The sequence below is a fragment of the Schistocerca serialis genome, chromosome 2 (genome assembly GCF_023864345.2).
Source record: "Schistocerca serialis cubense isolate TAMUIC-IGC-003099 chromosome 2, iqSchSeri2.2, whole genome shotgun sequence".
Classification (NCBI taxonomy): Eukaryota; Metazoa; Arthropoda; class Insecta; order Orthoptera; family Acrididae; genus Schistocerca; species Schistocerca serialis.
In genome coordinates, this window is record NC_064639.1 from 957,800,695 (window position 1) to 957,814,628 (window position 13,934).

A 13,934-nucleotide genomic window follows, 5' to 3' on the forward strand; every position below is an offset into this window, starting at 1 on the left:
TCTGTTTTCCTTAAATTAAAATATTAATTACTTCCCTAATTCACCCATTTTTCTTCATCAATTCTTCAAATCCTTATCATTTGATTTTACTTGTAGTAGCTTCATTTTAAGCAATCAACTGGATCTCTGAAAAGCTGCACATTTACTGTTTTCTTTATTTGTACGTTGTGCTTGTATCTTGATTGACTATTCATTTTTTTATGCTCAGCTTTTACCTTTCTCACTTTCACATTTATTTGTGCTACCTCACTTTCCTTCTTGGGTGAAAAATGTTAATAAACTCTACATATTGCATGAGACGTAATTGCTGCCAGAATATACCTTCAGGAGGCAAAATCTGTAGTACCGCCAACAGACAAACATAAAAATCTTCTCTACAGGTGAGTCGCTCACATCCCGAGGTATGAATGACCTGCTCTTACTTTTAATGTTTCACAACCTATCCCCCTCTCCTTGCTGAGGAAGGAACTAATGATTCTGAAAGCTAGAAGAGTGGCACTTTTACTCTTGTATGTATTTATCAGCAGTTCTACACATCTCATATAGTGAGGGCAATTGATAGCCTTTACGTCTCATTTTTTATAAGTTTCCTCAATTGAATTTTCATTTGATACCATCTATATTTAGAATATATTTCATGTGTTTCCATTATTAATGTAACCAGCTGTGATTTCTTGTTCCTTTGTTATATATCTGGAAACAGTTGTGACACCATTGGTGACACACTATTTACGTTTTCCTATTGCTGTTTCAGGAATGGATTGTGTTCCTCGGATATCGAGAGCTCAAGTGTTTGATGCTCTTAGCTCTATGGCAAATGTCGCAGGTTACAGAGCTGTAATTGAAGCTGCAAATAATTTTGGACGATTTTTCACAGGTACTTTTGCATTATTATTACACTTTCAAGTTTTGGATTTTCTTGTGTCTTGTGTTTCTTTATAATTTTGTTTCTTTACAACTTTTATTGTGTGCAACTACTATTTACAGCTATGGAAATACTCTCAGAGCAGAAGTAAAACACAAAATTTGAAAATAAAACTTTGGCTATTAAACAAGTGAAGAACAGGTATGGGCAGTCATGAGAAAGAAAAATTCATGTGGCTTTGTCAGTATACTGATTGAGCCATTTGCATATTAGATACCATACTATAACTACAGGGTAGTATCTAAGGCTCCATTCATAACAACTATTTTGAAAGTTAATAAATCATGGTCTGAAAGTGGCACACACAATAAGGAAAAATATTAAAAACACAAATGGGAAAACTCATTTTTATGTGTATTGTGGAGTTATAAACAATTAATAAAACGATAGTGTACCATTCCCCTTAATGATTGATGAATTGCAAATAAGCTCATATGAGGTACTGATTTTATTCAGACTTGAGGGGAATTAATTTCAAGCAAAAAACTGAAAGACGTTGATGGTGCAGTAAGTAAAAGAAAGAACAAAGGAAATATTGAAATAAATTTACACATGGGTCTATTCATTTGTTGCAAAATTAGAATATTTTTTAATTAAAGCAGAATACAACTGGATAATGAAATAATTAACTGGTCATGTTAATGAAATTTAAGAAGAAATTGTCATTTAATATATATCAGTTCTGGAAGGTTCTCAAAATTCCCTATGTTTGTATATTCTGTAATATTCAGTGATTGTATAAACAGCTGCCCTCTCCATCCAGGTGTTCAGTTCGGTTTTATTCTAGCTGTACATTCGTGTTTGTAATAAACATGATTTTATTGCTAAATGTTGTACTACCCTGCTTCCAAATTTGGACTTTATTTTGATTATAGTGTGACAGTATGTGTTTTTAAATTATTATTATTATTATTAATTTGAGGAAAGTAAATTATTGTGATTGTATTGTTTCAATAACACATGAATTTTCTTTTCATTATGTAAGGTCAGATAACAGCAGCAGGTAAGGTACCACCTGCCAAGATCCTCGTGATAGGAGGTGGTGTAGCAGGCTTGGCAGCCATTGGACAGGCAAAGAACATGGGTGCAATAGTTCGTGCCTTTGACACACGATCAGCTGTTAAGGAACAAGTGGAGTCTATGGGAGCTGAATTTCTGGAAATTTCCATTAAGGTGGAGTTATACATTTAAATTCTAACTCTCTTCAGTTTCCATTCAGTTACTGATATATTTTGATATGGAACAAAATAGTCATTTAGTTTTATGACTGTTTTCAAAATACTGGACTTCATTTACTAATGCAACATCTCATTTGGTATTTTTTCCTCATTTTCCATGCAGGAAGAAGGCGAAGGTGCTGGTGGCTACAGCAAGGAAATGTCAAAAGAATTCATCGAGGCAGAACATGCATTGTTTGCCAGACAGGCACGAGAAGTAGATGTTATCATAACCACAGCACTGATTCCAGGGAAGAAAGCACCTTTGCTAATTCTTAAGGTTAGTAAAAAATTTGTAAAATTGTACTCTGATAATTTTTTGGAACGAAATATTTGAATGTATATTTATAGTGGGAAAGTTGTGTTACAATGTATATAATTTTAGGAGTAAAGAATACCACACACCGAATAGTGGCAGAGTTTAGTCGTTGACTGGTGCACAGAAGAGAAAGAAAATTTATTGGCTTTCAGTCAATCCTTTCTTGAGTTAGAATAACCCCCCCCCCCCCCCCCCCACCCCCAACCCACCCACCCACACACACACACACACACACACACACACACACACACACACACTCTGAGAGAGAGAGAGAGAGAGAGAGAGAGAGAAGAATATATGAGAGTATTGAACACGTAACTCAACTCGGTTTATAGAGAGAGATGGGAAGCTAATAATCATTGGATCATTGGGGGGGGGAATGCTGTGGTAGGAAGCGACATAGAACACAGAGATAAAGGAAAATATCAGCTCATTAATAAGAATGAGAAAGGAGAAATCGCCTTGAGTTCTGCAATAAATATTTCAGCTGGTAACAACAGATGCACAGTTCGAGAGTCACAAGATGAGGAATACTTGGAAAAGGCTTATAGATGGAAAGATATCAGATGGATTACATCATGGTAAAACGGAGATTCCAAAATTAAATAATGGACTGTAAGGCATACCAGGAGCACTCAGATCATGATTGAGGTATGACGAAATGTAGGCTGAAGTTTAAGGGAATGGTCAGGAAGAATCAGTACGTAAAGAAGTGGGATATTAAAACTTTGAGGAATGATGATAGGTATCTGAATTTATGGTAGCCTGTAGTTATTATGCTAATGAATATTATGGTGAGCAGTTCTGTTGAATAGCTAAAAATGGCAATCACAGAAGTTGGACCAACATGTACAATATTATGAAAAGGATAGTTGCTACTCATCATATAGTGGAGAGACAGTTGAGTGGGGGAGAGGTGGGGGGGATAGCAGGAAAGGAGAGGAGTAAAAAATGCTTGGGTGGAATAGAGGGCTGTGTAGTGCTGGAATGGGAACAGGGAAGGGGCTGATGGGTGATGACAATGACTAACAAACCTTCATTAGTCATTGTCATCACAGTCCTTTCTACCGTCTCCCACTTCTACTTTTCTGTCTCTCAATCCCTCTCCACACTACCATGTCGTTGCCCACTAAACACAACTCTGTCTCCACCAGAGTTAGTTTGCCAATGCCACATTCCTAACTTTTGCACTTGCTACCTCTACTTCCCAGTGATCCTTCCCTCCAACCCTTCTTCAACCTCTACTTTTCACTCTGTCCTCATCGTCTGTGTTCTATAGCTGGTACTGTACTTATCAGTGTACTAACTTTGACCTCCTACTCTCTGATGCCTCCCTCTCCATATTCCTTTCTTCACATCCTCACACTGAGTGAAATAGCACAGTGGTTAGCACACTGAACTCGCATTTGGTAGGACAATGGTTCAAACCCGCATCTGGCTGTCCAGATTTAGGTTTTCCGTAATTGCCCTAAATCCCTCCAAGCAAATGGCAGGATGGTTCCTTTGAAGGGGCATGGCCAATTTCCTTCCCCATACTTCACACAATATGTGCTTGTGCTCCTTCTCTAATGACCCAATCTTCCTTCCTTACTTGCCCTCACAACAAATGGATTCCTCTATATCTACATTTGTCTTCCCAAGAAACTTTATGGTGGATGGGAGAGGGTACTTCTGGTACTAATAGCTTCACCCCCCCCCCCTGCCCCTCCCCAAATCAGTGTGGTAATTTGAGAAATAAGGTGGAAGGAGGTAATATTTTGCCTCTCTCTTCCTGGAATGTTCACTCATAGAATTTTAACAGCAAATCTCTCTGTGCGGCACAGCTTCTCTTTTATAGCATCTGCCACTGGAGGCAGTGGAGCCTGTCCATAACACTGCCACAGAGACTAAAACAGCCAAGTGATTAAAAACTTCTTTGTTGGCTTCCCCCACCCCCCACCCCCCTCTCTCTCTCTCTGTCTGTCTGTCTTTCCCAATCTTTTCTATTAATCCATCTTGGTAAGGATCGAAGGCTGATGAACTCGAGAGCTGATGAAACAAGTGTTTTTTAAGCCACTTCTTTTGTGCAAATATGGTTCTTGAGTGAGACATGAGATGTCGTTGAGTTGGTAAGGGGGGGGGGGGGAGGAGGAGGAGGAGGAGGAGGAGGAGGAGGAGGAGTGTGTCTTGCTGCTGATGGCTGAGAGAATGTAATGGAAAAATTCTGATTCTGTGAGGGGTCCATTAAGATCCATGTAAACATGCTGGACTGAACCTTGGATATCAAATAGTAACTGTGTTATGGCTGTGGATACCAACCTATTTTAGAGCATTGGCAAGCTGTACAAGCTTGAGCCCAATACTTATAATCATGTGTGATGTTGGGCCACATGAAACAGTTTGTGGCTAATCTAGCTGCTGCATGGACACCCAGATGTGATGGTCCATGCAGTCTGTCAAAAGTAGCCTCCCACATAATGACTGGATGAGGGGTCTAAGGTGTTTTTGTGACATGTCATTTAAAACTTATGCTGATGAACCATGAACAGTGCAATGTTTGATCTGCAAGTGAGCCGTAGTGTCAAGTAGGAGGTAAAATAATTGTGTCTTGTAGTTGTACCATGCCCAGCGCATCTTAATCAGTATCCACTGAGAGTGAAATGATCCAGGAGAGAAGCCTGTGACAATGTTGTCTGCACAGTGAAGATATCAGATATCAGTCATTAAGTGTGCAATATAATCATGATAAGAAATACCATGGATAGTATAATTTTCTTGATGTGTAGCAGATGAAGTCCGTCAATGGGTGGTGATTGGTATAGATGATAAATGGTCTGCCTTCAATATCATCTTCTAAATGGTGCACTGCTTGATGCATCATGAACAATTCCTTATTGTATGCTGACCGCTCATGCTGAGAATCAGTCAGGTTCTTGGAGAAAAAATGTGGCTGTTGCTGTACTCCTACTGTTGTCTGCTGAAGCACTACATCAGTAGCAGAATTGCTCACATCACAATGATCAACAGAGAGGCAGTAGGTAGTGGGTGTGGCAATGTCATAGCCTGGTCAAATGCTCATTGCATCTGCAGGGCCCACACAAGATCTAATTTGCCAGATGTGTGTTTGCCTGCCTGAACATTCGTTGATGGAGTCTGAATGGCAGCTATGTAAGGTGAGAGCCTATGATAAAAGTTTACCATTCTGAGAATCTTGGTGTAGTTCATGGCCTTGGCACCCGCAAGCTGAGTTCTGTGCTTTGTGTAATAGGCTGTATGCTGCTCCTGCTAACAGCATGACCAAGAGAGGTAACTTCATGTTTCTGCAGCTGACATTTGTTACCACTGAGTACAGTGCCAAAATGTTGAAATGTTTTGAAAATAAGTGAGAGATGCTCTTCATGTTCATGTGGGGAAATGGAAAGACTGAGATATTGTTGATGTATGTGATGTGTGTAGTGGAAGGTGAACTTGAAAAGAATCTTGTCTGTGACTATCTGCCAAGTCTCTGCTGCATGTAAAGAAATTAATAAAGTGTAAATGGAATGATGTTCACTGTCTTGGGTATGTCCTTGTACATAGGAATTTGCAAATAAGACTTTCCACAATCTAACACACTGAACACTGAGGCACCTGCTGAGATATGGGTGAAGACCTGACTGTTCAGAATTGAATAGCTGCCCAGAATCATTCAGTTCCTGCCTTAATTGCTAGGGAATGGATACTAACTTTGGTGATACTAATAACCTTTTTGGACAACCAGAATTTCTTTGGGTTTTGTGAAAGATCATTTGACAATATTCTGCATTTGTAGGTCACTGAAGTCTTCATGCATTGCTCTCTTGACAGCTAAACATGTTTCTTTAGCATCTCTCTATCTATAGTCCTATGCTTTGTATTAGGTTTATTATGCAATAGTCTCTCTTTCTTCAGAAGTTTCTTTATAGTGAGTGTATACCAAGGAGGGTCCTTCACACTATGAACTGTTCTATTGGGTACGTATCTATCCAGTGTGCAGTAAATTGTGTTTTTACACCCGAGCCATAGTTCCTCTACATGCTCCTGCCCTGTGCTGAAATTTGCAAGTTCCTCATTGAGATATGACACTTTGGTAATCATTGTTGCCACAACTGCATCATGATCACAATGTGGACATCATCAAAGAGGTCAGGTCTATTTCTTGACATTAGATCCAATATATTTCTGTAATGGGTGGGGTTCCGAACTATCTGTTCTAGGTGGTTTTCAGAGATGGCATTTATTAATGTTCCACAGGATATCTTATCACACCAACCACTAGCAAAACTGTAATTGTAGGATTAAAGTCTGCGTTGATGATTACGGTATGATTCGGGAACTTACACACAAGCGAACTGAGGTTTTCTCTGAAGTTTTATGTCAAATCAGGAAATGCGTCTGGTGGGTGAGAGAAGGAGCCAGTTACTATTTTATGTCCAGCCTAAAAAATCTTACATGCAGCTTCAATGTCGTATCTTGGCGGGTTTGAAAAATACACCTTATCCATTTCCCATTAGCCTGTCATTTCGATATACACTTAAATTTTCCCCTCAAATCTCACTACTATGAATTTCAGTTTTCAACCAGCTTTTTTATAACTAGTATTATGTGAGGTTCACTGCTTTTCAGGGGAGTGCTTTCAACAATGGCACTTTCTTGCAAATGCTTTGGCAGTTAACCACTAGGATTTTAATACTCTCATCTGCGAGAGGCATTTCTTTCGATCTTACACTGATACTTCTTGGCTTCCTATGGCTATTGTTATCTGGATTGGATAGTGTGTCACCTAATCTTAAAAAAAGGGGAAAAAATAAAACTTTGTGTGACCCTGCACACACCAGCTACCTGGATAGCAGTCTCTGATGTTTTGTGCACACCTGACTCGTTTAGGGGCACCCTACAGTTGTCAGTTTTAGTCTGTTTTCTATTCTGTGATCATTTATTTCGATATCTGCCATTTTAGGCATTTTGTGCAGTACTGAAAGAAGATACCCGTGATATAATCTTTTGTGATGAATCGATCTTAGAAGTTGAAATTTGTTATTTCAGGCTTCTCTCTTTTATCTTTTGTTTCAGTGCCAGTGTGGTGACAGTGGACCTAATAAACGTAGGATTTTTAGTTTGAATGGTTGGCAAAATTTTGCTTTTGAATTTACTGAACACTTCTTGCAGTGCTCTTGCTACACATTTTCTTGGCTTCACTCAGCTTTCATTTATTAACTAGCCTTTGGTTTCACTTAAATCTGTGATTGAAATTGTTTTTGCTTCCGTAGCAACTTTTTTATCGTTCCATTCAACCATGGTGGAACGTTCCCATACCTCACAATCTTGCTTGGCCCATACATGGCTGTACAGTGGTTTTGAATGTTATTGATTTATCTTCCTGATCTTTGGTCTTCAAGCTGAATAGATGATGTTGACTACTGAGATACTCTCCAGTCTGCATCTGTCACTTTTAGTAAGCAAAAATATTTTCCTACCTTTATTAACATTCCTTGCAACAACACCCATTATCTTCTGAGTGGGCAGCCATGATAAATTTGAGGAAAGGCATAATCCACAAGGCTGTGATCAAATATTGTGCTTTATTCTGCACTACAAGCTTAGGGCATGGCCCATTTTCAAATGCATCTACAACAGATGGGGATACATCATAAAAAAATGAGATGAAGATGATGTCTCCTTCACCTGTTATAGATGTACTTGAAAATTGGCCATGGTTGAAACTAGTAGTGCTCGACAAAGTAAAATTTTAAAATACAGCCCCATGGAATGATGTCTTTCGTTGTAACACTATTAATAATTGGTGCTGTCACAGCCTTAGGATCACTGATGCCCTCCTCTACATTAACTGATTCAAAGAGTCCAGATCTGTTAGTTGCTACGAGGTCTAAGATATTTTCCTGATGATTTGGTTCTGTAATTATCTGCTTGAAGTAATTTTCGGACAAAACATTCAGAATCATCTCATATGGATCTGGTAGTAGTTTTAATCATTAGGCTCTCCTATTGCATAACTGTCAAGTGGAGGACCCTCTCTATTACATTAGCGTAACCAGGAAACTTATTCATGACATTCTCAAAGTTGTCTCTGAAGCATTTTGCCACTACAGTCTCTTACACTGGTGGCTTATGAAAGCGTCCATTACCAAGGATCTACATTTGATGCTTAACTTCATCCAGATTATTTCACATTTGGAATCTGCAATGACCTCACCAGATATCATACGAGAGTTCTTTACAGTAATAAGTATGCGACAATCACTGGTGTCTAATCCATTCATGTCATATATATTCCAGTCTGAATTTAGGATTTCACTTTTGCTTTCTGTTCCATTGCTATGTGAGGATTATTACCTTTCATTGTTCTGTAACCTTGCGATGGATGTTTGTGCAGTTTATTAATATCACACTGGCGTTTTCTCTTTCCTATCTGCAAGGATGAAAGTTCTCCTCTGAAAGTAATGTGGCTGATTTCTTTTCGATTTCATTAGGAAATTCATGAATGGTCTAAGGAGGGGTATCTAATCAAAGAAACCTTCATGTGTATGCCAGACATACTCTGCTACATGAGTAACCATTTCTTTAGTGTAGTGCATGTCTTACCCCATCAGAAGGGACTCTGCAGTTCTCAGTATGTTACTTCAGGTCAAGAATTTACATCTGACATCATAAAATTCACATTCCTCACTATAGCAAAATCATCTGAGCCACTGGTTTAATCCTACCACTCAGCTCCAGACACATGAATAGCAAAAACAGACCTCCAAAGTTTGAATAGAGCATTAGTAGTGTGTTGCTTGACACAGTCACGTCAGTTATATATCTAGGCATAAAGTTGCAAAGTGATAAGAAATTGAATAAGCATGTAAGGACAGTAGCAGGATAGGCAAATGGTTGGTTGGTTTATTGAGAAAATTTTAGGAAAATGTTGCTCATATATAAAGGAGACTGATGTAGAACACTAGTCCAACTCATTCTTGATCGGTGCTCGCTGCTAGATTTGTTACTAGTAGGTATGATCAACATGCGAGTACACTGAAGAGCCAAAGAAACTGGAAACCTGCCTAATATCATGTAGAACCCCCGCAAGCATGCAGGAGTGCCACAATGTGTTGTGGAATTGACTCAACTAATGTCTGAAGTAGTGCTGGAGGGAACTGACACCATGAATCCTGCAGGGCTGTCCGTAAATCCATAAGAGTACAAGGAGGTGGAGATCTCTTCTGAACAGCATGTTGCAAGGCATCTCAGTTATACTCAATAATGTTCATGTCTGGGGAGTTTTGTCACCAGCAGAAGTGTTTAAACTCAGAAGAGTGTTCCTGGAGCCACTCTGTAGCAATTCTGGATGTGTGGGGTGTCTCATTGTTCTGCTGGAATTGCCCAAGTCTGTCAGAATGCACGATGGACATGAATGGATGCAGTTGATCAGACAGGATGCTTATGTGCATGTGGCCTGTCAGAGTAATACCTAGATGTATAAGAAGTCCCATATCACTCCAGCTGCACATGCCCCACACTGTTTCAGAGCCTCCACCAGCTTGAACAGTCCCCTGTTGACATACAGGGCCCATGGATTCTTGAGGTTGTCGCCATACCCATATGCATCCATCTGCTCGATACAGTTTTAAAGAGACTCATCCCACCAGGCAACATGTTTCCTGTCATCAATAGTCCAATATCAGTGTTGATGAGCCCAGGTGAGGTGTAAATGTAAAGTTTGTGTAGTGCAGTCATCAAGGGTACACGAGTGGGCCTTCAGCTCCGAAAGTCCATATCGATGATGTTTCATTGACAGTTTGCACGCTGACAATTTTTGATGGCCCATCATTCAAATCTGCAGCAATTTACAGAAGGGTTGCACTTCTATCATGATGAATGATTCTCTTCGTTCATCGTTGGTCCTGTTCTTGCAGGTTATTTTTTCAGCCGCAGTGATGTTGGAGGTTTGATGTTTTACCAGATTCCCGATATTCATGGCACACTCATGAAATGGTCATATGGGAAAATCCCCACTTCATCGCTACCTCAGAGATGCTATTGTCCCATCACTTGTGCACTGCCTACAACAGCACGTTCGAACTCACTTGAATCTTGATAACCTGCCATAGTAGCAGCATTAACTGATCTAACAACTGTGCCACACACTTTTTGTCTTATATTGCCATTGCCACCCACACCGCCTTATTCTGCCTGTTTACTTATCTCTGTATTTGAGTATGGATACCTATACCAGTTTCTTTGGCACTTCAGTGTGTTACAGAGATGCTTCGTGAGCTCAGTGGAAATATCTGGAAGGAAGACAACATTCTTTTCATGTGGCACTGTTGAGAAAGCTGGCCTTTTAGACTGACTGCAAAGTGATTCTACTGTTACTAACATACATTTCGTGTGAGGACCACGAAGATAAGAGAAATTTGGGCTTGTGTGCAGGTACATAGATATTCGCTTTTTCCTCGCTCCATTTGCAAATGGAAGGACAGGGAATGACTAGCAGTGGCGCAAGGCACCGTCCACAATGCACCATACAGTGGCTTGTGGAGCATATATTTAGATGTAGGTGATTACTATTCCCTTAAGGTGCTCCATTACCCACTCACTCATGCTGGAGCTCTCAATGACCAACACACCCAACTTTTGTGCTTGTCCAAGCTCAGCATGAAAATTGCCCACTGGCCAACAGACATGCTAGCTCAAAAGTGTTATCACACTGGATAGTACTTCACTCTTGTTGCTAAGTAGTAGTGAGATAGTTGTTCAGCCAGTTCCCACATTTGCCTTTTAACCAGCTTTAAGTGATTCCACCATCTTTCACCATTTGTCCTTGACTGAAGACAAACTTGTCAGATGTTGCATGTTGGGAGATGTAGTAAGAACAGAGTGTCCGGGGGGACTCCAGTAGCACCAGAAGTGTGACAGCTCTTGACACAGATGCCCCAACACCACTGTAGCTAAGAGCAGCAGCCTGAAATCTGTTCACTGAGGCCAACACGCCTTCCAGTTGTTCTGGGCAGTGACCAGTTAGCCTTATGCCTGCAAACCACAGCACAGGTCCTATCAATTTCCTTCTTGTAAAAAATGTATAACATTTAATTTTGGGGTCTGAGTAACCTGCTTCTTCATGCTTTTCCTACTTATTCCTCTTCTTTCTCTGAGGAACAAACCAATAGTCCTAAAGCAAGGTTGCTGAAGGTAAGGCGGCCAGCATTTTTGTCTCATAATTGAAGGGCTTATTTCAATAGTGGTACATGTCCATTTTTGTTTATTTTAAGATACAGAGTCCTAAAGTTAAATGAGTTCTGAAAAATCTGCAGTTGAGATACCAGAAATATTCAAGCAAATGGCTTCTTGCTAGAGATTAACCTTTCTTTCTGTTTGTTTGGATCATTAATGTCAGAAGCACTATAATCAGAAAAGTGGAGGTAATGGACTTGTACCACTTGTGAAATAAGCCCTTCAATTAAGATGTTGGGTGTAAATTGTAACCACCAATACAGGAATATACTTTGTTGATGGAGTAAAATGTATGATTGTCTGTTATTTCTAATGCACTCTTTTAGCTGAAATACAGGGTGTCCCAAAAAGAATGACCCAATTTTAAATAGAATTATTTATTAGGAAGTAGGGCTTAACACCAACAAATTGCATACTAAATTACTCAGAAAAGACAGAAGATTATAAAAATCCATCATAAGTGTTCAATATGTCCTCCATTGGCTGCACAGATGACTTCTAGCCGATAGCTGAATTTATCCGAAACTGAGCGTAAGGTGTCTTCTGCCACTGAAGCTACAGCAGCTGATATTCTGGTTTTTAGTTCATCATTGTCACAAGGTAAGGGAGGAACATAAACACATTGTTTAACACATCCCACCAGGAAGAAATCACATGGTGTTAAGTCAGGGGACATAGGTGGCCAAAAGTGTAAAGCCTGGTCTCACGGTCGTGTACGCTCTATCTGACATTGAGGCACGTTGGCATTGAAGAAATGGTGCACGTTGTTGTGCCAGTGTGGTGGTGTTCCATCTTGCTGATATGCAGGATATGATTGTCCTGTTAAAAGTAGGGCCTATAAACCTTGCTTTGAGAAACAGCACAAAAAACATTCACTTTTGAGTAAAAATTTCTCGGTGTACATGCCGCGTCAAATCAGAATAAATCTCCGAGCTTTCGACCACTACCTCCATGGTCGTCGTCAGGGCTAAAACTGACTGTCGTGAACTAGCGAGGTTCCCACTTTTATATGTAAAGGACGGCTTCTTATTGGCTGGAATACGTCAGCGATATGGCGCGTAGCGAAGTGGTGCCCTCTACTTCCATAGATGTACGAGTAGTTGCTATCCCACGTTGCTTGCAGCGCCATCCCTTAAATCAGGAGGTAAAGTGCGAGAAGTTTTTCTCTGCGATTTTTCTTTATCCAGTGCGCTCTTCCAAGTGTTGCTAAGTGCATAGCCGTTGTCTCTATTAAAGTTATTATCGCTAAGTCTAATTTCGACTGCTTCCCGGATCACAGAGTCCCAGTAATTCGATGTGTGGGCTATTACTCTGGTTCCTTCAAATAAAATCTTATGCTTGTTAAGCAGGCTATGTTCAGCCACCGCTGATTTTTCCAAATATCTGTATTTCAGGTGGCGTTGGTGCTCAATGCAGCGGTCTGCAACGGTTCTTACAGACTGGCCCACGTAATTCTTGCCGCATTCGCAAGGAATAGTATAAATTCCCGGCACTCTTAAGCCGAGACTATCTTTAACTGGTCTCAACATTTCCTTAATTTTCCTAGGTGGTCGGAAAACTGGTTTTATTCCTTGCCTCTTCAGGACTCTGGCTATCTTGCTCGTTGTAGCACCGCAAAAAGGAAGCCGCGCTATGTGTTGGTCCTCTTCTTGTATGTGGCCGGCATCGTGTCTTACTTTCTTGGACAATACTGATTTAATTTCACCGGCAGAATAACCATTCCTCTTGAAAACAGTTGTCAAATGGTTGATCTCGGGACCGAGGTGGTCCTTGTCGGAAATAGTCCTGGCTCTGTGTACTAAAGTATTCAGCATAGCTCTCTTCTGAGACGGATGATGGAAGCTATGGCTATGCAGATATAAGTCTGTATGGGTTGGCTTCCTGTACACAGAATGGCCCAGTCGTCCATCCGGCTTTCGCTCTACCAACACATCTAAAAAAGGTAACTTCCCTTCCTTCTCGACCTCCAATGTAAATTTTATGTTTGGATGTACACCATTCAGATGTTCGACGAACTGCTGCAGCGTGTCGCTGCCGTGTGGCCAGATTAAAAAAGTATCGTCGACGTATCTGTAGAAGCATGATGGGCGGAGGTGAGCACTGCTCAGGGCTCGTTCTTCAAAGTCCTCCATGAAAAAATTCGCTATTGCTGGTGACAATGGCGAACCCATGGCTGTTCCATCCGTCATTTCATAATAATTTCCACTGTATAAAAAATAAGTGGTCGTCAAGGTATGCCGGA

The 13,934-nt window shown here is 40.3% G+C and overlaps 1 protein-coding gene across 2 annotated transcripts in view; it reads left to right on the forward strand.

Moving 5' to 3' along the window:
• The window catches only part of LOC126458340 (NAD(P) transhydrogenase, mitochondrial-like), a 248,212-nt gene that overhangs the window by 164,478 nt on the left and 69,800 nt on the right, over window positions 1–13,934 (forward strand). For both annotated transcript variants that reach the window (XM_050095305.1, XM_050095306.1), the window contains exons 5-7: window positions 755–877; window positions 1,911–2,098; window positions 2,267–2,422. In XM_050095305.1, the coding sequence (XP_049951262.1) occupies window positions 755–877; window positions 1,911–2,098; window positions 2,267–2,422 (467 nt within the window). The remainder of the gene's footprint in view (window positions 1–754; window positions 878–1,910; window positions 2,099–2,266; window positions 2,423–13,934) is intronic.